The following is a 24,204-nucleotide window of genomic DNA, read 5'->3' on the forward strand; positions in this document are numbered from 1 at the left end:
TGGCAGACAGAAAATGTGACACAAAACAGAGAATCTTGGCCAATCAGCCACAACACTAAAACCACTGACCTGGAGAACATTGATCATCTAGTTACTATGGTACCTGTCAAGCAGCAAGTGAACTGAAGTTGCTCTGTTGCAAGTTAGAATCTAGGTCTCTTGAAATTGTGATGGCCAGAAGACTGGGTCATGGCTCTTGTGGAATGGCCTTGGTATGGAGGGGTTAGTACTGACCAAAGTCTCACTGATGATGGGGACTGTAGACTTGCCCACAGAAGAGCTACTGCAGCACAAGCTGGTGGATACATGTCATTATGCAAAGGTGTCAGAAAACACAGTGCAGTGTCCGTCGGAGTGTCAGAGTGTCAGAGTGACCCTCCTTACCTGTCCGCCAACAAAAGCTCATATAATGGGCACATGACCATCAAAACTTGTCAATGGAGTTCATGTGCAGTGACTACGTGGAGGAAGAAATGTCATCTGTACAATGTTCTGCCGGGAAACCTTGGGTTCTGCATTCATGTGGATGTATGTTACCTTGACACATACCGTTTAACTAAACATTGTTGATGACCATTCAAACCCCCTCATGATTGAGCGTCAGTGGGATATGCTGGAAAGTCCTATCCATGAAGGTCCCACCCCACAACTTACAGGATGTAAAAGAAAAGTGCTACTGACGCCTGTATAGCAGAAACCACACGACAACTTTGTGGGGTCTAAAAACGTCAGAACTGTTTTTAGAGGCACAAGGGCGGCCTACACTTGTTTAGGCTGCTTAGTGTATGATCACATGTCCATTAAACCGGGAATTTTTCTTCCTTTTTTCTGAAAATGTTCTTCTTTCCCCTCCAATATACCTGAGTTGACCATCTAGCCATCTGATTAAAATAGAAATAGAGATAGAAATGGATGGAAGTTTACAAAGCTTTACTGGACTTAAGTGCTGGTTTTTGGTACATCACCACCACTAGATCCACACCATTCCAGCGGAACCAGTTATACAAACATTAAAAAAGGGAAGGATGTGCAAGAAATGTCATTCATGAAACATGCGGGTGTGTCAGAAATGTGTTTCTGGAACCGAAGAGCTGCATACAATAATTCCTAATACTGCTGCTGGTTTTAAATGCCAGTGTTGCACCCGTCACAGCATGGTCTCCAGTTCTTTAAGGGACAAAGAAGCTGACAGGTCATCATCGGGCTGAATACAGGGCTCAGGATGCTCCTCCTGCGGTTTGGAATTGTCCTCCTGTTCTCCGCTCAAAACGGGTACAATGCCGGCCCTCGCCGCCCAGTGCAGCGCCCGTTCCAGCTGCAACTCACAGGACGACCAGGCCTCCATGCTGCCCGGTACGTATCCAGGGAGGTTGGTGAGTGGGTGGCAAGAGAAGGGCCGGGTCTGTACCCTGTTCCCTGGTCCGACCACGCCCACCAGCGGGAGAGTCTTCGTGGCGCTGATGTTCATGCTCACACTCTGCGTGGTGGTGTGTGACATCATGCCGCCGTAGTAGCAGCTCCCACCTCCACCGCTGCTGGTGGAACGGGCTTTCTGTTTCAGGTCCAGCGCCAGGCTCCGCCTTGACCACGCCTTCTTCACCTCCGCCTGCACCTACAAACACAAAGCACACAAATGGTGCAACATTAAATGTACAAATTTGAATTTATTATTTGTACAATTTGTATAATTCAAGTAAAAAAATCTAATTAAGAAAGAACTAGATGCAGTGTGATGTCATTGTTCACCTCTCCATTGCAAAAGCAGTAGATGAATGCCACAAAGAATCCCTATTGACCCACAAGAAGAAGAAAAGGCATATGAATTACATTATCACACAATTTGATACTTGAGAAAACAGCATGTATACCCTAACATTGTTTCAATTACGTATTTGCAGGTAAGTGTGTTTAACTTCTTCTCCTAGATCACCTGGGAGGAGTTGAAGAACATCTCGTAGTGCATCTGCACCTGCCATAGCAGGCCGGTCACCTCGGTGTAGGGCAGCGCCATGAACACCATGTAGTGAACCCCAAACAGTGGCATCAGCACCAGCGTTGACTTCAGCAGCTTCCTGTGGGCATAGATGGGCCAGAATGGGTAACGTGGCCAAGGTTCCAGTGATGCGGATCCAGGAGCCAGTGCTGCCCGGAGAGAGGCTTATACGGGAAGGAGATTCAGGAAGTGAAAGCTCTGACCTATACTGCTGCCTGGGGTCCAGCTTGCCTGTGTTTGTCTCCCAGAGCTTTGATGCCAAAACCCTGATGATGTTGAGGAAGAGGAAGAAATTCACCTGCCAACACGAACACGATTTGGGTCAATAAAAAGTTAATAATGTCATGCAGCTTCTCATGCAGCCATATATTATGCATGCGCTGTTATTCAATATAAACACCACAAATGCATATTTAAATATAACTAATACATATTTTATATGATTTAGTCACACTAAAACACACTTTTGCATATGTTATGTAGAATGCCTACATACAATATACTGGAAAAAATTCCAGTATATTATAATTTAATGAAGTGGAAAATAAACAAAAGCAAATTACAACAATGGCAGCCAGAATGGGAACCTGGTAGATCCACTTCAGATTGCCTGCACTGATGTCCCAGCACCTGGACGAATGGAGAACCTCAGTGAAGGGACGGGTAGCTGGGTGCATGATGTGCAATGTGTGTGCTGTATCTAACACTGAACTCACTGTGTGTCGGCTAGCGCCGCTCGGGCGCTGACCCATATAGACACAAACACTGCGGGGACGCCTGAGATGAAGAGAGTCAAAGTATTATTTTACAAAATAATGCTTTCTGTGCTTTATGTTAGCAATAGATCTCCTTTCGTTTCACTGTATTAGCTATTAACACGTGAGTAACGTTTCAGCTTGGATGTTTGGATGCAATTAAAATAGTTTGCAATCAATAATAGATTTGAGATCAGTTTTTTCATCAATGACGCAGCTCACCCCAGCCGATGATGGTGAGCGCCCATAGGTAGCTTCTGTCGGACAGAAAGGCCATGAAGATGAGGCTGTGCAGATACAGCCCCTCCACGAGGATCCAGTAGTGATTGGTGGCCAGGAAGTACAGGAAGAACGTCACTGCGACCTTACAGCCAACCTAGCAGAGAGGGACCCATCAGACCCCATCAGTTATCTCAAAATGTGTTTGTTTGGGGTCTGCAGTATTCGACAATCTGTGCACAGTCTTTGTTTATGCATTAACATACAAACTGCATTGCCTCTTATTGATGTGCATGCACTCGTTTGCTTATTTATTTATGACTTGGTGCATATGTGCATTTATGCATGTGTTAATGTTTGTGTTTGTGTGCATGACTGGTAATACCAAGTGAGGCTTCTGTTCCATCGTGTCTTCCACTGACTCGGCTTCATCAGATATGGTGTAGAGAACCGCATCCTTCACAAAGATACTGATCGCCCGGCACACAAAGGAGGAGAAGAGGTGGATGTGGATGTAGTTTCGTGTGCAGTGCAGGCGTCTACAGAGACAGAAATGGGTTTGTTTTGGCTTGACAGGCAGTGCCAATAACAGATTTAGAAAAGGCTCTTTCTCCTGTTTCCTGCTATTCAACACTAGGCTGCCATTAACCCAACAACAATCAACACCTTCATTATGGCTGCAGAATTTATAGCTATGGTTGATGAGGTTAAGGTACTGAACAAATCAGTCATTACCTCAACCCGCAAAAATCAACGCCCTTCATTATCTCCACAGAATTTACAGCTATAGTTGATGAGCTGAAAGTAGTGAACTGATTCACTCCTTTAAATCATTACTGTGGGGGAAATTTGAGCTTGACTACTGCTGATTGCATGATTATTTTCCCGGTGTAACGCTTACTTGAAGTAGCAAAGAACGGAGATGGCCACCAGCAGAGATGACAGAGAGATAGAGTAGCCAATGGTGTACATCAGGTGCAGCCGCTCAAACACCGCCTGGGAAGAAACCAAAAATGTGAAGTGAAAGTGATTATTTTGTCATTGCGATGCACACGCACGCACAGCACATGGTGCACACAACTAACTGTGTCCTTTGCGGTTCGCTTACCCACTAGGCCACCACTGCCCCCACAATCTGTAGCCATTGATCACCAATGCAATAAATCTGACAAAGTGCGATGGGTGTTTTCAGAAGAGAATCAGGAATGACACTAAGTCCACTTTATCTCTCATACACACACACCTCCTCCTGACTGCCTTGGCTGGCCAGCAGGTAGGTTGTGCACTCAGTGTAGTTGGCCCAGGTCCGATTGATGCTGGTCACCTGCTCCCAGTTACCAGAAGGATCACACTGGCGATATGCTTGGCCTGAGAAACAAGAAAGTTCATTCAAAGTATTGTGCTAATGCACATTGTGCCGTCTAGATATAGTTTATTGTAAAAGTCTATGGCAAAATATGACCCTCACCTCTGTGGTTGAAATCATAGATATACTCGGGGCAAAGCACAGGTACCAGTTGACCAGGTTTAGCATAAGGCCAGCAGATAATCCCATCCCACTCAGGTGGGCAGTCTTCGTCTGTGACAGAGGAAAATTATTAAAAATTATGCTACAGTCACCACTACAACAAAACTCAACATTACAGCCAAAACTACAACAATATTCAACAATATAGTTGCCATTATAAACAAATTCAACTCAACAACCCTTACTACAACCAGACTCAAATATATAGTTGCCATAATAACCAAATTCAACTCTACAGCTCACACTACAACCAGACTCAGTAATATTCAACTCTAATTCAACTCTACAGCCCACAAAACAACCACTCAACAATATAGTCGCTATAATAACCAAATTCAACTCTACAGCCCACAATACAACCAGACTCAGTAATATTCAACGCTAATTCAACTCTACAGCCCACAAAACAACCACTCAACAATATAGTCGCTATAATAACCAAATTCAACTCTACAGCTCACACTACAACCAGACTCAGTAATATTCAACTCTAATTCAACTCTACAGCCCACAAAACAACCACTCAACAATATAGTCGCTACAATAACCAAATTCAACTCTACAGCCCACAATACAACCAGACTCAGTAATATTCAACGCTAATTCAACTCTACAGCCCACAAAACAACCACTCAACAATATAGTCGCTATAATAACCAAATTCAACTCTACAGCTCACACTACAACCAGACTCAGTAATATTCAACTCTAATTCAACTCTACAGCCCACAAAACAACCACTCAACAATATAGTCGCTACAATAACCAAATTCAACTCTACAGCCCACAATACAACCAGACTCAGTAATATTCAACTCTAATTCAACTCTACAGCCCACAAAACAACCACTCAATAATATAGTCGCTATAATAACCAAATTCAGCTCTACAGCCCACAATACAACCAGACTCAGTAATATTCAACTCTAATTCCACTCTACAGCCCACAAAACAACCACTCAACAATATAGTCGCTATAATATCCAAATTCAACTCTACATCTCACACTATTTGGTTATTTTTTTTTTTTTGTGTGTGGAGTTTTTCCTTGTGTGCAGAAGGGTCAAGTGTGGGGGGTGTCAACTGTAGGGCCTGTCAAAGCCCATTGAGACATACTGTATGTGATTTTGGGCTATATAAGAAATAAATGTTGCTGTTGTTGTTGCTATAACCAGACTCAAAAATATAGTCAACATAATGACCAGATTCAACTCTACAGCTCACCAGACTTAACAATATAGTCACCATTATAACCAAATTGAACTCTACATCCCACACTATAAAAAGACTCAACAATATTGTTCCATAATAACCAAATTCAACACTTCATCCCACACTATAAACAGACTCAACAATACTCAACTCAAATTCAACCCTACCACTCAGCAATGTGATCACCATAATAACCAGATTCAACTCTATATCTCGCACTATGACCAGACTCAACAATATAGTCGCCATAATAACCAGATTCATTCCTACAGCCCACACTACAACCAGAATCAACAATATAGTCACGACAACAAGCAGATTCGGTGCAACAGCCCCCACTACTGTAAGCGTCACAGTGCAACTGACATTACCAGATATTTACACCCCCCTCTCAGCGTGGTCAACAGCAGTCAGCACTATAGATCTTCCTCTGAGCAGCACCCATTTCACCCATCTAATCTCACTGCTCTCTCACAATGGAAATGATCTGATAAGCATCACTCAGTTATTATGGGACCTCGGGTCTTCAGGAAATTGTACCTTTTGTTTGGGCAGACATGTTCAGATGTATCAAAAGCAGGAGCAAAAAGTCTGGTGTGCCAAATGGTTCCCATGGTGGCTGTTCCCATGAAATGATGCACCCATACCTGTCACCAGGTCCTGCTGGGAACGGATGGCCCTCTCACATTTTGTCCTTGCACCAATCAGAAGGTAGATCTGCTCTGTCTTGGTGATGACATCATCCGAGTCAATCTGCAGTAAAAGGGGATGGATCCAGGACCAGGTAGTTATTCTAATTGCATTTGCTAATGAAACAAATTAACATGAGGGGATATTGATGTGCTAATGGCGGTCAGAAAAAGGCCCGTTTCAGATTAATTCCTGTTGTTCCCAGCCCCAGATGCTTTGTTCAGGAGAGATTTGTTACCAAATCCCAAAGCTGGCAAACACAGCCCTGCCCTGGTCTGCTGTCTCCAGGTGTTGTGAAATAGTTGCATGGGAGTGCGATATCTGGCAATCCCCCTTCAGCCTTCAGCGGGGGGCCGCCCACCTCAATCCCCATCCCAGAAAATATCAGGCAAGGGGCCGGACGGCCAGAGACGCCGCCCAACGTGGGAAAGGTGGGAAGAAGGTGAACACAAGAGGCCCTGTGCCCCAAATACATTTCACAACCACTCAGCAAATGTCACATCATTCACACACACATCCACATGTACTGACCAACCAGCCGATGAAGGGAGAGCAGTACAACATATGGCAACAAAAGAGAACGCTTTTGGTGCGCTTCAGCATTGGCACAATCGCACAAAAATTGCTTTAAATATTAAAAGGCTTCTTCCTTGGCTGCACTTTGTTAAATATTCAAAGCTCTTGTATCTGAGGACGTTGTGACTGGACAAGCTGTGGCCGTGACACAAAGACACACACATGCTAAAACGAAACAGCCCCTGTTGGCTCAATTCCGTAAATTACCATCCAGCCTGTACAGGGTTTGTGCGTTCGCGAGAGTGCATAGGCGTGCATCACTCAATTGACCTGCAGCTCGACAGAGGATTTGATACCAGTGTTGGTGGCAAATTAATATATTCAGCGTTGCCTGTTTCAGTTATACCAGGACTTGATCCCAGCACTGCCCTCTGCACGACCCATGTGACCCATTGCATGCTTGGAGTCACCTGTATTGTCTTTTTTTTTTTAATCCCGACTGTGACTTTGTCATTGCTAAATGATGCCAGCATAATATTTTCTCACCCACTGAGTGAAATGATTTAGCCACACACACACAATGTGATCTCCAAATTGGGAGGGACGCTGGACGGCAGGCCTTGGTCAAGGCGGACATTGTTCCTCATGTGCTCTGTGAGGGGCACGTTCACACTGTGGACCGGCTCATTTTCTGTCTCAGTAACCACGTTAATCAGCGGAGTGGAGCCAAATTGATGGCCTGATGACTATAGGGTTGCTAATGCAACCGCTTCCTGAATGGATTTTTTTAGGATGTTAAGAAAAAAAATTTGTTCAAATATATGTTGTATTCCCCAAATATGTTTTAGCGTGTCTCTGCCACGTTGCTATTCACAAAGTCAAGCTATAAAGTCAATGGGAAATATCATGTGACCATAAAATCAGCGTGTCTGTGTTTTTATGTGTCTGTGTGTGTGTGTGGTAGAGAGAGAGATCTGTTTGGGTGTATAGGGTTGAAAGGTCAGTCTTGGCTCCTGTCACACTCCCCGTCTTTGGCGGTGTTTCAGACAGTGGGAATCTCACAGGTTGATGCCTTTTCCAGGCCATCCACCTCCCAGACAAAGGTCTATTGTGTGTCCTGCTCGCCATTCCTTGTGGGCATTCTGATCCTCTGTGATGTTTTACGTGTACATGCACGAAACACCCACGGTCTTCATTCAGATTCACTCGGTCTAAATGCAGTGCTTTTATTTTCTCCGAGGACGCGATTCAAAACTCTGGACTCTGAGAGCCCCATTCCAGGATTTGTTTTAGGCTTTGAGGGACCCCCCCCACCCAGTTGGGTCCAGGATAATCATTCTCCTTTGTCCTCTTGCTATGATGCCCATGACAGAGAACAGCAGCTTGTTAAACCAGATTCTAACCATGATATAGTCATACAGATGGAATAGAATTTTAGTATAGTATAGATGTTATACTGTTTTTCATTACTTCATATTAACCATTCCGTAGTGACGGCTCAGTACTCACCAGTGCGCTGGAGGCTGTGACAGAGCAGAGAAAAAAGATGACCACTTTCTCCAAAAACAACATGTTTTGTGCCCTCTTGACCCTTGACTTTGGTTCCCTGCACATTAAACCAGTTTCCCTCTGTTTGTCCGTTTATTCCTTTTTTTTTCAGTATTCCCTCACAGATCCCTCATGGAGGCGACAGGGGACAAGAGTCCCAGAGCCACGCACTGTCCCTCCGTGGGACAGACATCTCAGTTTTTTTTCTCTTCGTGCAAGTCAGAATCCGTGTGGTCATTCTTCCTTCAAATCCGTAGAGAGACCCCTTCCCTTCAGAGGGGTAGAGGAGTCCTGCAGTTTCTGACGCTTACTTCTTCATCCCAACCTCTCCTCTACAGTGGGAAGGACAAAAGGGCATCAACTGTTTAAAGACTCTCTCCCCCTCTCTCCCTCTCTCCATCTCTTTCTCTCTCTCTCCCGCTCCCCTTTCTTTCTCAGCTGAAAGAGGTGTGCAGATCCTGATGAGCATCCACTATTGACTGTTAACGATGGACAGCCCTTATCTGGGCTTGGTTAACCCTTGAGCTGCTGGCAGGGAATTTGTATTGCTGCAGTAAGCGTCTGAAATAACGAGGCACTGTGATCATTTTTAATGCACAATGTATTCATCATCATGCATCATCTTATGGTATTAAAGTATATATGGAAGGGTACCTAAAACACAGCAGATGCACATGTGCTGAATTATCACACATAAACACATTTATTTTTCTACGTTCATAAATCATTGCTGTTTAATTTTATATACATTACGTCTGACGTTGTTGACACATTAAGGTTGAGTCGCCCCCTTGTGGCGATTTGGGATTACAACGGACAGGTATAGAAACTTTATTTTGAAGCTTTTAAGCAGAGATTCCACTATCCCGATACTCTGGCGTGGTCTGTCGAATTTAGAAAATGAAAAAAAAATTCTATAAAGAATGTGCGCTTACTGTTTGTGTTTCTTGGGACCACCGAGTTAAGAAAAAAAAAAGCCCGTCCGAGACAGAACATTTATTTTGAAGCTTTAGTTCGTGCTTTTGGTTTTCCGGTTGAGCGCCGGCGGAAATGTGCGGGTAAAGGATATTCTCTGGCTGGATTCATTCTGTCTGCTTGAATGTGTTATTTTGCGCGTCGCATATAGCGATTCGGTTCATTAACGCATGCACGTACAGGCCACGGCGTGTCGAAGAACGCAATTCCGCTCGCTGCTAGAGAGCGCTTAACCCGCCGGGACTCTTAATTTGAAGCATGAGGGCGAGGGACCTTGTCTGGCATGTGGGCGAGGGACCGCTGGGCGAGGGACCTTGTCTCTAAGACAGCAAGTCTTATGGTTAAATAGAATGGCCGCTGCATGTCGGCTCTTTGCTTGCATGCGCAACGAGAGGCTCTCGCTCTTATGTTAATGATCGGGCTTAACAAAACTGTTTAAAATGTCGCTAATGTTGTGAAACCGCCATGGCGTCATTGACGTTTCATGGTTCGTATAGGTTCTTATGTTTGTTTTTTTTGTTGATTGATTTGTTAAGTTGCTGAAGGATGATGGCGTGTTTAGGGCGGGTCCTGGTTCCGAGCCTGCGTACCGCCCTGTCGCCGCGGGTCGCGCAGCGCAGTGTCCACCTGTGTCCGGCGCTGTGCGCGGGTCACAACAAGTGGTCCAAAGTCAAGGACATCAAGATCCCCAAGGATGCAGCGCGGGCGCGAGTGATTGCGAAGTTGACCATGATGATCAGGATCGCGGTTAAAGGCGAGAAGGCAGACGCAAGAAGATGAAATGATGACTGAACGTCATATTTCTTAGCTTTAGTTCGTATGTAGTTTTTTTATTTTATTTTATTTGGTTTAATTCTCTTCTTCTAGAAGGAGGACCAAACCCGGACTTTAACCTGAACCTGGCCCACCTTATTGAGCAGTGTAGGAGTAAAAGTTTTCCAAAGGCCACAATAGAAGCTGCCATCAAAGGAGCAGTAAGTTCCCAAAACCTTTTGTCCCACTGGAAACGTTGGGGCGAATGAGTGACAGCGTTCTCCGTCCCCCGTCTCCAATAGGAGAAATCGAAGGCTGCTGCTCAGTTTGTGTATGAGGGCCGAGGTCCTGGTGGCTTCGTGATGCTGATTGAAGTTCTGACGGACAACAACACGCGCTCCCACCAGGAGATCAAGCGCATTCTCTCCAAGCACAGGTCTGGAGCAGCTTCCTCTTACTTCTGCTCTCGGCTTTCTGGTGAATATGTGTGATATTTACATACCTGTGTGTCTGTGTTCTCTCTTTCTGCATTTCTACATAGTGCAATGCTGTGCGACGGGGCACGGCACAGCTTCAGTCGGAAGGGAGTTGTCGTGGCAACGAAAGATGGGATATCTTTGGAGCAAGCGCTGGAGATGGCCATTGAGGCAGGAGCCGAGGACGTGCAGGAGAGCGAGGATGAGGAGGAGCGAGCCACACTGCAGGTATTCTGTTTGTCACATTTATCAGGGTCCTAGTTTATAGTTTCAGATAACACAAAATACACTGAATATAATTTAAATTAAAATATTACATTTAATGTCATGCTCTTTTGTTCTTATCTAATCTAACAGGCCCAGTTAGTATTACTTCCACTTAATTTTCTTTCAGTGCTCAGCAGTTACTGCTTCTTTAGCCAGAGCATTGGGGTTATTTACATTTTCAGCACTTATCCAGAGTGATCAGTAGTTACAGGGACAGTCCCCCCCTGGAGACACTCAGGGTTAAGTGTCTTGCTCAGGGACACAATGATAGTAAGTGGAGTTTGAACCTGGGACTCTATGGTCTTCTGAAAGTGAAGTGAGCAGGTGAGCTACGAAAGTGTGAGGGGACGTTACCTTGCTCAAGATTCTTATTGGTCTCATGCATAGTTATAGCAGTACAACACGCTGTGAAATGCATCCTGGGCCGCTCTGTTTTGACTGTGCATAGTTAAGTAATAGTTATAGAATTAAATAAAATAGAATAAAGACATCATGGTCTGTATTCTGCTAACGTGCATTGTGCATAGATTGTGCAATGATCAGTGTAACAGTAATAGACTGCATTAAACATTCATATGGTCGGGTTGGGAGGTGAGAGGTGTGGTGGTATGTCCTCGTTCAGCATCCTTATGGGATGACTCTCTCAGTCCTGGCCATGATGCTTGCCCGATTGTAGGTGCTGGAACAGGCTGATGTTGGGGTGTGCTTTGTCCTTAAGAACTTTGATGGCCCGGGTCCTGCATAACTTGGTGTAAATGGCCTGCAGAGGTGGAAAAGGTGACCTGCATGTAGTCCCCAATCTGCTGTCTGTCTCTCCCCACCTGCAGTTCATATGCGACATGTCTGACATCCGCGGGGTACGAGCCATACTGGACAAGCTCGGCGTGTCCACCGTGTCGGCAGGGCCGGAGTTTGTTTCCAACACCAGGGCTCCTTTACACGAGGACCAGCTGAAGGCAGCATCCAACCTTCTGGAGGCCTTAAACGACTGCCAGGACGTGGTACGGGTCTGGGACAACATTGAGGCCACTTCCTGAGGCCCGAAGAGGAAAGGATGATCGGATGTACGGACAGACTGACAGACTTGCCTGACATGCTGCGACTCTCTCAATCACCACACACAGAGGATCAGAAAATAGCCGTCCTGCGTGGCACAGGCTTTTGAACAAATTGGTGTCACCAACTGCATGAGATCCCACATACTAGAAATGAAGTCGATTGCACATCGTTTTACCACATTATGGTGTTTTGGTCCAAACCATGCAGATGAGTGAGTGTAATTTATTTAAAAATAATTAAAGCAAAAAAAAAAAAAAGCCTCTTGTGAAATGTGCAGCTTAATGGTCAACAAATGTGTTTTATTAACCAACTATCACTTACCCTGAATGGGACCCTTACTGCCTCGTACCAGGGCACTGAAGAGGACACAAATAGGACACAGGTTGAACTCTCCACACACATTTTCATACAGATTATTTGAATCAACAAAAACAAAAATTACTTTTCCGCTATGATATTTTCATAGCTTTATTTATTCTGTATACTGTATACACACTAAACATTTACACTAAATATTCTGTATGGATGTCACTCCATATATAGCATGTTTCCATTAGCAGAGAATGCATTCTCCAAACCTTCTACTGAAGCATTACAATCAATGATGCATCGACAACTGCAACACAATGCACAGGAAAAATAGAATGTAGCTATAGAATGATGTGGTTGCAGTTTGCAGGGAAAACAAATCTAATCTTAGATTAAACTTTTCAGGTTTGTAATTGTGAATGAATCAATACTTATATTAGTATATATATATAGAACATTATGACCACATTTTGCATCCTTTAGCTGAGCACAGAGCTTCAGCACTGCAGACATTTCCAATTGATTGTTGTGCTGTCTACTCTGCAGCTGAAACCTAGCTCCGATTAGCCAGTAAAACTGGGATTTTACACATATTAATAAATGGTGTGGAAGAACTGTTCCATGAAGACCCCACCTATGGAGAACCACGGAGAGGAGCAACCTTCTTACCTGGGCTCTGTAGCTTTTAGTTGATTTAGTCTGGCTGCCAATGCCTTATGAGCCTATGTTATGCATATTGTTCATTCGTATTACTTTATACAGTTGTACATACAACTTGCTTCATTGCACTGAAGGAACATGCCTACAGTCACAAAAAAGTAACACCCATAAAGATGAGTCCTGAGGACAAGGTGCTGGTGAAGGTTGCTGTGGACAGCTGACAGTTTTGGGTCAGTGCAGGGATGTCCACTTTCTCTCTTCATACAAATGTGATGAATCCACATGAAATCAATATGGGGCCACATTAACGGCCCCATGTGGCTGCTGAATTGATTGGTTAGGCATCAAGCAGCAACAGATCAAAACTTCCCTCGTGTGAGTAGAGCACAGCAAATGTTTGAGGCTGTGGCAGACCGGCGAGAGAAGTGGAACGGCTCCTGAAGAGAAATGCGACGCTCTGGTGCGGCGCATGATTGATCTTTTCAGAGAAACGGTGACGCTCCCAAAATGTCATGGATCAAAAGGCGATGACCCTGTCGCCAAACACGACAACACACTAAACACAGAGACAACTGGGGACCACAACATCCATCCAAAACTACTTCTGTCCTAGAGGAACTTTGTCTGGAGTCGACCAGAGCACCAGGAGAACTGACGAGTCTGAACTGTGCCAGGACGGACCTTTCAAGTTGCTGTTCTTCAGAGTTCAAACAAGGAGACCATCCACCACACCACCACCCTCAGTGAGATGAGGTCAGAGTGGGCTGGTCCAGAAGAGGATGAGTGTGGAATCGGTGGTGAGTGTCCATCTCTCTTCATCTTCTTGTTTTTTTTTTTTGTCTTTTCTGCTCCTCCCTTCCATTCTGTACGCTCCTCCATCCCTCCGTTTACGAATGTCCAAACCCCAAAACACAGATCCGAAACCGGACACCCAGGCCTCGTTGCTGTACTCAGGCCTGATGAAGAGGGGAGGAGTCCCTCGCTGTTTCTCACTCCTCCCGCGAAGGCTGAGGCGCACCTTGCGGCCCTGGCACCCCGCCACCCAGCCCGGCATCGAGCTGGTCAGCCCCACCAAGGTGAAGGAGCGCACACACAGCGTCACCGAAAAAGTCACGCAGGTAACCAGCGAACAATGTTCTAGCCAAACTCGGCTGACTGAGATGTCTGTCCCGAATCAGCCAGTGTAGAAGGTCCGGCGGGTGGAGGGGAGATCACTGGTGCCCACCGCTAGCGTCGGCACGTGGGTGGAAATGTGTCCGAGTCGTTAGTGGAAAGATCGTTGGAGAACTGGCCTCGCGCCACGGCTGAATCCATAACCCTCCACAGCGCCGGCACTGGCCCCGGTACCGGGACGCGCAAGGGCTGTGGTCATCCTAACTTGAGTGTTGATTTTAGATCCAATCAGGGGAGAGCAGCGGAAACCGGTCAGCCGCTATCGAGTGTGACCTGTGACCCTGAACCGATGACCCTTTCTATTCTTCTGGTCCCCTTTTCTCTTCTGTCTGGCTTCCTCCCAGCGGGAACGGTCTGACCTTGGTGATCAGGAATACATTGTCATTTCCCAGTACATCAATACGCAACTCTTACCAGCCCTACCCCCCGAACCCACACACACACACACACACACACACGGTCCACTTCACAAACTCATCTGCCACTCATCTGTGTGTGTGTGTGTGAGGGACAGACCATGCTTCACTGGAATCAGTACAGTGCGGAAACCCATCCAACTGAAACCTTCACCAACAGCAGAATTATCTACTGCGGAGCCAGGTGGGCGCAGGCATCAGACACGTTCTCAGAGGCAAGAGCCATGAGGTTCTGTAGTGCTAGACGGTACCGGGTTTATGACGCTCAAGAACCGTCTGCTGATGGACATCCATGCTCACAGAGAACAAGGTTGGGCTGTAGGTGCCTGGAATTTTGGCCATCGGGGATAAGTGTAATCTGACGTGAACGGACCCAGAACCCGAGCCTTCGAGATGCTGGTCAGTAGATGTTCTAGTGGGAATTGTTCATGGGTAGGGGAAAACTGTTAGGTTTTTGGTAAATGTTTCTGGTGAGGTTTGTAGACAAGTGTCGTTGGGGTCAACTGATTTGATGCGATTTTAATTCAAATTGAATACGCTACAGTGCATGACATGACAACATAAAAACCAGAGTTAACAACATACCTGAGAGATAAACCTCCTCAAGCAACCATTCACCAGATATCAACTCGGGGATCAACTAGGTGCATTTGAACATTTGATTTCTCCCAGCATGGTGGGACATCTTTTCCAGTCCAAAATTAAATAGTTTTCATTTTAATATCTCTCTGTGTGGAGTCTAAAAATTGTCATGTTTGTTTAGTGAAGCTTGATGCCCCAGCAGATGGTGCCGGGCTCTGCTGGGCTCTGATAGTCACAATTCACGCATCAATAAATGTCCGAGCGCATCGAGGAACACAGCAGTGGCCGACGCTGCCAAACACACGGGACACAACGGTGCTCAGACCTTTATGTCATTTACAGTCAGTAGTTACAGGGACAGTCCCCCTGGAGACACTCAGGGTTAAGTGTCTTGCTCAGCGAAACAATGGTAGTAAGTGGGGTTTGAACCTGTGACTTTGTGGACTCCTGGTTCGTAGACACTAGGCTACAAACACCCCTAGACGTAAACAGTGCTCAAAAATTCCCGTAGATCTCAGAACATAAGTGTCTCAGCGGGTTTTTCCTTCACTGAGCGTTCCAGCAGCTTCTGGTCAAATTGTGCAGAGCACTTCAGCATTCCAGTGGATTTCACCTCATCTTCATGGCACTCTAGTTCAGTGGGTTTCCTTTCAGTATTTAAGATTTCCGCAAGGTTTTGCTGGACCTCCAAGTCAATGAGTTTCACAGCAGAGGGTGAAATCCCAAGGTAAGTGAAAGCAGGTCCGTTTAGGTTAACAAATTAATGATATGTTTGCATTTTGGTTGTCCTGTTCAGGTGCTGTCTTTAGGTGAAGACGTGCTCCCTGAATACAAGCTGCAGAGAGCCGACGCCCATACCTGGATCATGCTGCACTACAGTCCCTTCAAAGCCATGTGGGACTGGCTGATCCTGCTGCTGGTGCTCTACACGGCCGTGTTCACACCTTACTCGGCTGCGTTCTTACTGGACGAGCGGGAGAACCCCACCTGCGGCTACGCCTGCAACCCGCTCAGCGCGGTGGACGTGGTGGTGGACGTGCTCTTCATCGTGGACATCATCATCAACCTCCGCACAACCTATGTCAACCACAACGACGAGGTGGTGACGCAGCCCAGGCGCATCGCTGTGCACTACATCAAGGGTTGGTTCATCATTGACCTGGTGGCGGCCTTCCCCTTTGACCTGCTCATCTCCAGTTCTGGTTCAGACGAGGTGAGGAGCAAAGAATCTAGGGCCTAGAATGCAGGATGTTTAAATAGATTTTTATTCACTATTTTCTATAATCTCCATGCCATCATCTCAGACAACAACGACACTCATTGGCCTTCTGAAGACAGCCCGGCTGCTGCGATTGGTCCGTGTGGCCAGGAAACTGGACCGTTATTCTGAATACGGGGCAGCGGTGCTTTTTCTGCTTATGTGCACGTTTGTCCTCATTGCCCATTGGCTCGCTTGCATCTGGTATGCCATTGGATACGTGGAGAGGCCGTACATGAAGACAGGCTGGCTGGACAACCTGGCCGACCAGCTGGGGAAGCAATATAATGACAGCGATGCCAGCTCAGGCCCATCCATCAAGGACAAGTACGTCACAGCCCTCTACTTCACCTTCAGCAGCCTCACCAGTGTGGGGTTCGGCAACGTCTCCCCGAACACCAACTCCGAGAAGATGTTCTCCATCTGCGTCATGCTAATCGGCTGTAAGTCACATGCCATAGTGACCCCCACACATTTCACGATTAAATCTTACCTACTGACCTTTACCATTCCTAAATGATGATCAATCAGTTAGTTGGTCTGTCCATCCATCCATCCATCCATCTTTCATTTCCAGCTCTGATGTATGCCAGCATCTTCGGGAACGTCTCTGCAATCATCCAGAGGCTGTACTCGGGAACGACACGCTACCATACACAAATGCTCCGCGTGAAGGAGTTCATCCGATTCCACCAGATCCCCACAGGCCTGAGGCAGAGGCTGGAGGAATATTTTCAACACGCCTGGTCGTACACCAATGGGATTGACATGAATGCAGTGAGCACCACATACACATACACACTATTTTAAGATTCACATGGTGCTCTGAATGGACCGTATAAGAGGTTTTGTCATAATGGTTCCCATTCTACTCCACATTTGTTGGGTATGTGTGTTATTTATGCCCCCACCCCTCCATCTGCAGGTCCTGAAGGGCTTTCCCGAGTGCTTACAGGCCGACATCTGCCTCCACCTGAACCGCAGCCTGCTGCAGAACTGCAGGGCGTTCCGCGGGGCCAGTAAGGCCTGCCTGCGAGCGCTGGCCATTCGCTTCAGAAGCACTCACTCACCACCGGGCGATGTGCTGTACCACCATGGTGACATCCTCACATCAATCTTCTTCGTCTCCCGTGGCTCCATCCAGATCTCTCGTCACGACCTGGTGCTTAAAGTGCTGGGTGAGATTCACTGTCTCCACTTGTAAAAGAGTGATGTCGTACAGTTTCATAATGTCATATTACATAACATGTTACAGTTCTATATTTTTCATATTCTTAGGCAAGAATGATATTTTCGGGGAGCCCATTAACCTTTACGCTGACCCTGGCCGCAGCAACTCTGACGTCTGCGCACTCACCTACTGCGACTTGCATCGCATTCGAAGGGACGACCTTCTGGAGGTGCTGGACATGTACCCCAACTTTGCAGACAGCTTCTGGAGGAACCTGGAGATATCCTTCAACCTGAGAGACGTAAACCTCCCACACGCGCTGCTTAAAGTAAAAACTCAAACACACAAACCTTAATACTTTTTATAATGTTTGTCCAGGTGGAAAAGGTAATTGAGATGATGCCCAGTGATGACTCGGATTGTGGTTACCCTAGCAACCACCCCAGACACAAGAGGAACTCCATGGATCGACACAGCAGGTCAGGTGAGTGTACATCCTTAGAAAGTATCCTGGTGAAAAATGCTGAAGCAAATGACAGCCTAACTAACATATTGACAATTTACAAAAACAAATAATTATTTTCCTGTTTTTTGCACCTGTTGCTCAATTTGCAGATTGTATGGATCAGGATGACCCATACTCCACCCAGTCATGCTCAGTCCAGGGTCAGCTCCACCCCTGTGTGCAACACGCCCACTGGGAGGAGCTTAGCAGCTGTGGGACGACCTCTTCAGAGTCCAGCAATGACCTGAGCAAAACCCTCCACTCCCGTTCGCCAATGTACACCCCAGAGGAAGAACCACGTGATTTCCGGCCCTCAATGGTTCATCTGATGCCAGCAGCCGGGCCTAGTGTGGGCATGGAGTCTGCCATGGAGAGGGGGCACACCGGTACCTTCACACAAGACTCATTTTTACATTTTTCTTTTTAAGCAACACAAAACGCTCAGCTTTCCCACTCTTTCAACAGCACCTCTCTCTGGTCTATATGGATACTGGCCAGACCATTGTCCTGCCCAGTTTTCTGAACGAGCGTGGGCCTCCTCCTCGGGCAGAGGCTCGTACCACCTGCACCCACCCGACCGGCCCAATGAGCTGCAGTCACGGCTGGAGCTGCTGCAGAGTCAACTCAACAGGTGGAATGAGCTTTTAACAAATAATCTTGCAGTTTGTATGGCTCAGGATGACCCATACTCCACCCAGTCATGCTCAGTCCAGGGTCAGCTCCTTTAAAGGTGCAATGTGCACAATTATTCTACCGTTACAGTTTCAACTCCATCAAATATGGGGCAGTATTTTTAACGGAAACCTGCTGTTAGCTGCTTAGCATGTTAGCTTCGGTAAATATCTCTGTAGCACATTACATGTTATTTCCTCACATTCTTTTGAAATCTAAAGCTTATTATTGACTGTTTTAAACTTAACGTTGTACTAGAGGTCTGAACCTTCTCTGGTCTCGATTCGATTACGATTACCAGTGCCTCGATATCGATTCATCATGATGCAGCCCATACATCACACGATGTTTTCAAATGCAAGAGTTAAGGTCTTGTACACTGTCTGGGCGCTTTGATTTGCCACAACGAGCAGAAAATGGTCTTGTGTTCAGAAAAACGCCTGGTTCAGACGTCCATGGCGTCAGGTGAGCGCGGACTGAACACAGGCTGTTTTTCTGCTCATTGGAGAAAATCTAAAGCCGCTTTCAGAGCGAACGCACTGAATTCGTGTGAAGTATGCGTGTTTTCCTAAACTCCAGGTAAGATGATAACGTCGTGTTGTAGATCTCTGGACACTCGCTTGCAGAAAGAACAGAACAGAAAGAATGAGAAAATGACCAAGCAATGTCATTATGATATAATGATATTAAGTTCTGCCCTGCATCGATGCAGAATCGACCATGTGTGCATCGTGATACGATTCATTTTAACATCTGTACATCGTACACATTGTGCACCTTTAACCGCTCTCTCACAGGTTGGAGGCCCGCATGACGGCGGACATCAACATGATCTTGCAGCTTCTCCAGAGACAGATTGCTCCCGTCCCACCAGCCTACAGCCCGTTGTCACTGATCGACCACTCCACAGACCCACCTGCGTTGTACGGCACGGGGGCGACGGTCCTGCACAGCATGTACCCCCTAGCAAGCACTCAGCAGGACGTCCGAGTGCACCCCATACCGGTAAAATACCCCACAATTACTGCTGGTTTCAGAGTGGCACCATTTAACACATCGCTGACACTTTGTCTACGTTTTTTAGGCAACTAACTACCAGTCCAGCCCTTTTTCTTGGTGTGTAATTCTTCCTGATAGCAAAAGATGAGCTTCTTCCCCATTCAGGATGATCCTGTCACAACACCACAGAGTTGAACATTGCTTATGATTGATGAAATTATCATTTTTTAAAAATTATTCTGTGACCTCATCCCTCGTACAGAACAGCACGCAGGCAAAATTACCAGTGAAATCCCAGGATTCCATGTCGAGTGGCATCCACGTGACGGTGGCCTCAGATGAAGATGACAGCATCTCCCCCGACCCCCCGCCTAAGGAGAAGGTTGCGTCCAGCCTGATGGATGCCGCCTCGCTCTGTGCGTCGCTGCGGTTCCCATCTCTGCCCGGAAACCTGGACACGCCGCAGGACCACACTGCGATCCACAAGCACGTTTCTGATCCTGTGCTGTCTGCCACCTAGAGGCCGCGGAGACCCCCTCGGGGCCACGTCAACAGGTGGACACAGCACTCACCACCTCAAGCAGGGACCTTCAAGTCACAGTCCTCGGGGGGCCTATTCGCACCTTACATTTACCTGTGAAGGCAAGGCCTGGATCTGGAGAACCCTCCAGAACCCTGCAAGCTACATCGTCCTGCCAATGCAGAAAAATTAAACACACAAGTGGAACTGGTGAGACTTTTGCCAGGTGGGTCAGGTTCTGCCCCTTGATGGGCATTTGGCTGGCTGGTCCAACTGAAATGTAAAAGTTATGCATCCTCTGTTGGTACACAAACCAACAAAAACAGCACTTATTTTACAATGAACAAAATTGTGAGTGTCGGGAACGTCGACTGAAAATGAAAGGCTTTATTATAAGAACCGAAGTCCAACTCTGCAGTCGTTTCATAATTTATTGTCGTCATATTTCTAGGACACACGAGTATATAATCATAGTTGCACTTCTGTAAAAATGGCAGACCATTTTGTGGGAATCAAACGCAGACGTCAGTATCGTCAGAGTGAAAGGGAGAACTCGGATAACAGCTTACAAAACACCAAGCAGCCACAGCCAGCAGAGTTCAGTTCAGCTGGATCAATGTGACCCAAAGCGTCCAGGGACGTCTCCTGACACGAGAAGGCGGATAACAATGGGAAAAAAGGTCCGGTGGGTCGTCCGGCCTCCTTCAAGGCCCAGGTTCCGGTACTGAGAGACGTTCTGAAATGCTTTTCAGGACCTTGGTCAGGACTCCCAGATATCTATGATGCAGTGTCTTATGTCAGTAATAATCAGTTTGTAGTAATAATAATAATAATAAAAATTAAAAAAAAAACACACACACACAAAACCACGATAACTACATACAACAAATATTCAGAAAAGCACCGTGTGTTTTTGATTAATAACCAAAAAAAACCCCAGAATAAATCCACTCGTTAAACCGACCAGGATCCACTTCCAACCTGTGAGATTTTCCTACGTTGCTCCAGCTCAGCCAGGCAGTCTTCAGGAACGCGGTAACGTCAAAACACTACGCAGTTGTACAACGTTTGACATAAGACGTGTAAACAGCCCGGGAGGGGGCGTGGCTCCAGATTCAGGGCGGGTCTAACCCTACGTTACGGAACACACGTTCTGCATCGACGACATGCTCGGTGAGACGATAAACGCTGCGGCTGTGCAGGTTTATATAAAAAAAAAAACAAAAAAAAACAAGACATAAATAAGGGCGGAGCACAGCTCCAACAGAGTCCGGCTGCCGCCGCGAGAGAGGGCGGAGCTCACACGCGCAGGATCTCAAGGCAGTTGTTGTAGCAGATGGAGATCCAGTCGGGCTGGGTGGAGGCCCACTGCACGTTGTTGATCTCCCCCTCGGCGGTGTAGGCCAGGATTGGGTCCTCGATGGCTCGCGGCATCTGCTGGATGTCCCAGATCAGTGCCTGGTGGTCGTCGGCTGGGGGAGGGGGGACAGAAGGGTTAGTCTAGCGATCGGCGATCAGACGGTGGAACGTGTCACGCTGGAGGTACCTGCGGTGCAGATGTGGCAGGATGAGTGTGGCGCCCAGGCGATGCCGTTCACACAGGCCCGATGGTTATTGAGACGCGCCACTGGGGTGCAGGGCACACGAACGTCCAGAATCACCACCTACTCCACGAACAACGTGGAAATTTGAGACCGGCGACACCTAAAACATACACCGGAAATACGAACAACGCAAAAACTGACCTCCATGCCGTCCATCGCCATGGTGGCCAGGTAGTTAGGGTCCTGCTTGTTCCAGCACAGGCGCAGCAGCGGGTGGTGCTGGGGGTCCTCGTAGATGATGGTGCTGTGCTCCAGGTGCCGAAGGTCAAACATGCGCACCGAGCCATCCGCCCCGACCGAGGCGAACATGTCCCGCCCCCCTCCCGCGCGGCTGAACGCGATGTCGTACACCTGCGCCAGGGAGGACAAGCCGGTCACATGACCAACGCCATCACCAATATAACACACTTCCCTACAGATGACCAAAGACGAGGAGAAATTGTGCTTATTTACTATTTAATTAAACTGTTCAAGAATTAAGTCCGGGAATTCTGAATCTTTCCGTAATACAGGGACATTTGTATCTGTGCCATTTTCTTGTCCATAGAAGAATTCTAATTAAAACCTGACCTTTGAAATTTAAATGTGTAGTCTTTAATTTACACTAGATCTTAATTAGACGCAGAACTAGATAAAAACAGAATACATTTTGTTAAAACTGCGACTCACCTCTTTATCATGAGCGATGAGCTGCGTCTTCACGTGACCCGAGACCAGGTTGACCCGTCCAAGCACCTGCCCGGTCTCCAGGCCCCAGATGGTGCAGGTGGTGTCTATGCTGGACGTACCTGAAGGGATATCGTTGTTGTTGGCTTTTCTTCATCAGTTTAATGAGTAATTACGAATGAAAAAAGTGAACGTCCGGAACGTCCTCGTTACCAAGCAGATTCGGGTCCACTTCGTTCCAGTCAAAGGAGGTGAGCGGAGCGCAGAAGTCGGAGTTCTTGTTGTTGTTCAGGAGGCATTCCAGCCGCGTGTCCGTGTCACCGACCTGCCAGAGGAACACATTCTCCCAGTTTACTCCTGCACTAACAGCAACAGCCTGAGGACACGGGCCAGAGTACGGTGGCGCAGAACCATTACCCTCCAGATGCGAAGGTAGTCCCCGCTGGTGGCCAGCAGGTCGGGGTAAACGCCCTTGGTGTCGGGGATCCACATGATTTTTGTGGTGGGGTATGGGTGGTCGAAAGTGTTCCGGCACACGAACTCTGAGCTCTCCTCCTCCAGACCGACCAGCTGGACCTGTTCACAAGAGGGAATTATTTTAGCCCTTTTTTTGTACCATAATGGCAAATCTATATTTCTCAAACTAAAACATATACAGACGGCGTTTTATTGATATGTAGAACTCCAAATTGTATTATTTAGGTTTTTGCTTAATGGCTACAGCTTTAAATGTACAATGAGACAACGAGTGAAAAGCACACGTTCACACACTGGGGCAATTGAGTAGTTAACCCGTCGACGACAATGATGAAAGTGATTGTCATTGTGAAACACCGAAACGTGTCTTCTGCATTTAACACTCATCACCGCCCCAGATCATTTTATCTGATAAATGCCATAAATGTAAATGTTATTATGCAGGCCGTTAGGAAAGGTGAGGGAGGCCGCTGTGCGCTGATTGGTCGGTTTTGACCAGGGGGCGGGGTCTGTGCTGCGCGCCGCTCTGATTGGCCAGTCCCCCGCGGCCAGGTACGCCGCCAGTGGGCGGGGCTGAGGGCGCGTCGGCGTTTTACCTTGTTGTTGTACTCCTCCACGAAGCTGCCCAGCGCCAGGCGGAAGCGCTTATCGGGCCGTACGCTCCAGTTCATGGCGTAGACGGTCCACGGCGCCTCGTATTTATAGATCTCCTTCCGTTTACCGTGAGACATGGCCGCAGCGGGGGTGCGGGCGGGGTTCGGGGGTCTGCGCTGTGTCTGCCAGTCGCGCCGAGTTTCATCCAAGCGCAGAGAGACCGCTCGGAAACTACGTTCGCGTAGCAGCGGCGGTTCGCGGAGATGGACGCGGCGATCACAAGCGCTGTACGAGAAAACGGACGAGTCGGGCCCGCGCTGCGACTACAGGCGACAAATAGCGACCAGTCGCTGCGACGCGTGCGCACTGGCGACGAAGCTGGAAGTTGCTTCCCATAGCGCGTCATCCGGGCACTTCCGCCCAAAATAGACCACAGTCCGAACGCACCCCTTCTCTTCTGGCCAAAACCGGAAGTGCGATGCGTCCCAAACGGTCCTGTTCACCCTAGCGCACTACGCATGGTTGCCAGATAGGCCAAGGAGAACTCCCCGTTTCCTTAACAAACAAACCGAATATCTGAACATGCTACTGCAAATGTAATTTATTC

General features: G+C 47.2%; 4 protein-coding genes across 8 annotated transcripts; 2 read left to right on the plus strand and 2 right to left on the minus strand.

The window, feature by feature from the left end:
- Positions 1-207: 207 nt before the first annotated feature.
- On the minus strand, positions 208-8,915 carry pth3r (parathyroid hormone 3 receptor). Its single transcript, XM_028966046.1, has 13 exons — positions 8,423-8,915; positions 6,355-6,460; positions 4,436-4,546; positions 4,211-4,335; positions 3,869-3,963; positions 3,353-3,506; positions 2,971-3,124; positions 2,710-2,770; positions 2,557-2,623; positions 2,197-2,291; positions 1,931-2,072; positions 1,747-1,788; positions 208-1,612 (listed from the first exon to the last, which is right to left on the minus strand). The coding sequence occupies exons 1-13, from the start codon at positions 8,525-8,527 to the stop codon at positions 1,148-1,150; spliced, it is 1,722 nt and encodes a 573-aa protein (XP_028821879.1). The 5' UTR covers positions 8,528-8,915; the 3' UTR covers positions 208-1,147.
- Positions 8,916-9,482: 567 nt separating this feature from the next.
- Positions 9,483-12,226, plus strand: taco1 (translational activator of mitochondrially encoded cytochrome c oxidase I). Of its 2 annotated transcripts, none has more exons than XM_028969851.1 (6): positions 9,483-9,519; positions 9,973-10,190; positions 10,304-10,410; positions 10,492-10,625; positions 10,731-10,893; positions 11,760-12,226. In XM_028969851.1, exons 2-6 carry the CDS (start codon positions 9,983-9,985, stop codon positions 11,967-11,969), a joined length of 822 nt encoding a protein of 273 aa, XP_028825684.1. In that variant the 5' UTR covers positions 9,483-9,519; positions 9,973-9,982; the 3' UTR covers positions 11,970-12,226. The 2 variants fall into 2 exon arrangements, with proteins under 2 accessions (XP_028825684.1, XP_028825685.1); XM_028969852.1 differs by lacking the exon at positions 9,483-9,519 and adding an exon at positions 9,526-9,764.
- Positions 12,227-13,353: 1,127 nt separating this feature from the next.
- Positions 13,354-22,444, plus strand: kcnh6b (potassium voltage-gated channel, subfamily H (eag-related), member 6b). Of its 4 annotated transcripts, none has more exons than XM_028967358.1 (12): positions 13,354-13,757; positions 13,876-14,078; positions 15,928-16,344; positions 16,436-16,832; positions 16,967-17,166; positions 17,315-17,567; positions 17,668-17,861; positions 17,939-18,044; positions 18,176-18,451; positions 18,531-18,696; positions 19,535-19,742; positions 19,999-22,444. In XM_028967358.1, exons 1-12 carry the CDS (start codon positions 13,709-13,711, stop codon positions 20,254-20,256), a joined length of 2,727 nt encoding a protein of 908 aa, XP_028823191.1. In that variant the 5' UTR covers positions 13,354-13,708; the 3' UTR covers positions 20,257-22,444. The 4 variants fall into 4 exon arrangements, with proteins under 4 accessions (XP_028823191.1, XP_028823200.1, XP_028823218.1 ...); XM_028967367.1 differs by having other exon boundaries at positions 13,354-13,754; XM_028967385.1 differs by lacking the exons at positions 13,354-13,757; positions 13,876-14,078 and adding an exon at positions 14,659-14,733.
- On the minus strand, positions 20,674-23,994 carry LOC114779522 (DDB1- and CUL4-associated factor 7-like). The gene is made up of 7 exons (XM_028967398.1): positions 23,600-23,994; positions 22,944-23,102; positions 22,740-22,851; positions 22,530-22,648; positions 22,002-22,211; positions 21,803-21,920; positions 20,674-21,728 (listed from the first exon to the last, which is right to left on the minus strand). The coding sequence occupies exons 1-7, from the start codon at positions 23,732-23,734 to the stop codon at positions 21,556-21,558; spliced, it is 1,026 nt and encodes a 341-aa protein (XP_028823231.1). The 5' UTR covers positions 23,735-23,994; the 3' UTR covers positions 20,674-21,555.
- Between the last annotated feature and the right edge of the window lie 210 nt (positions 23,995-24,204).

The sequence above is a fragment of the Denticeps clupeoides genome, chromosome 2 (assembly GCF_900700375.1).
Source record: "Denticeps clupeoides chromosome 2, fDenClu1.1, whole genome shotgun sequence".
NCBI lineage: Eukaryota > Metazoa > Chordata > Actinopteri > Clupeiformes > Denticipitidae > Denticeps > Denticeps clupeoides.

Bases quoted from the DNA above. Each gene is read 5' to 3' on its own strand.
- pth3r (XM_028966046.1), bottom strand. From the start codon at position 8,527: ATGTGCAGGGAACCAAAGTCAAGGGTCAAGAGGGCACAAAACATGTTG. The intron at 3,125-3,352 runs GTATTACCAGTC...CCTCTCTGCTAG, and splicing joins TGGAACAGAAGCCTCACTTG to GTTGGCTGTAAGGTCGCAGT. The intron at 2,771-2,970 runs GTGAGCTGCGTC...TCTTCATCTCAG, and splicing joins GCTCACCATCATCGGCTGGG to GCGTCCCCGCAGTGTTTGTG.
- taco1 (XM_028969851.1), top strand. From the start codon at position 9,983: ATGATGGCGTGTTTAGGGCGGGTCCTGGTTCCGAGCCTGCGTACCGCC. The intron at 10,626-10,730 runs GTCTGGAGCAGC...ATTTCTACATAG, and splicing joins CGCATTCTCTCCAAGCACAG to TGCAATGCTGTGCGACGGGG. The intron at 10,894-11,759 runs GTATTCTGTTTG...CCCCACCTGCAG, and splicing joins AGGAGCGAGCCACACTGCAG to TTCATATGCGACATGTCTGA.
- kcnh6b (XM_028967358.1), top strand. From the start codon at position 13,709: ATGAGGTCAGAGTGGGCTGGTCCAGAAGAGGATGAGTGTGGAATCGGT. The intron at 18,045-18,175 runs GTGAGTGTACAT...CTCAATTTGCAG, and splicing joins GGATCGACACAGCAGGTCAG to ATTGTATGGATCAGGATGAC. The intron at 18,452-18,530 runs GTACCTTCACAC...CTCTTTCAACAG, and splicing joins CATGGAGAGGGGGCACACCG to CACCTCTCTCTGGTCTATAT.
- LOC114779522 (XM_028967398.1), bottom strand. From the start codon at position 23,734: ATGTCTCACGGTAAACGGAAGGAGATCTATAAATACGAGGCGCCGTGG. The intron at 22,649-22,739 runs GTAACGAGGACG...ATATCCCTTCAG, and splicing joins AGTGGACCCGAATCTGCTTG to GTACGTCCAGCATAGACACC. The intron at 21,921-22,001 runs GTCAGTTTTTGC...TTCGTGGAGTAG, and splicing joins TGGCGATGGACGGCATGGAG to GTGGTGATTCTGGACGTTCG.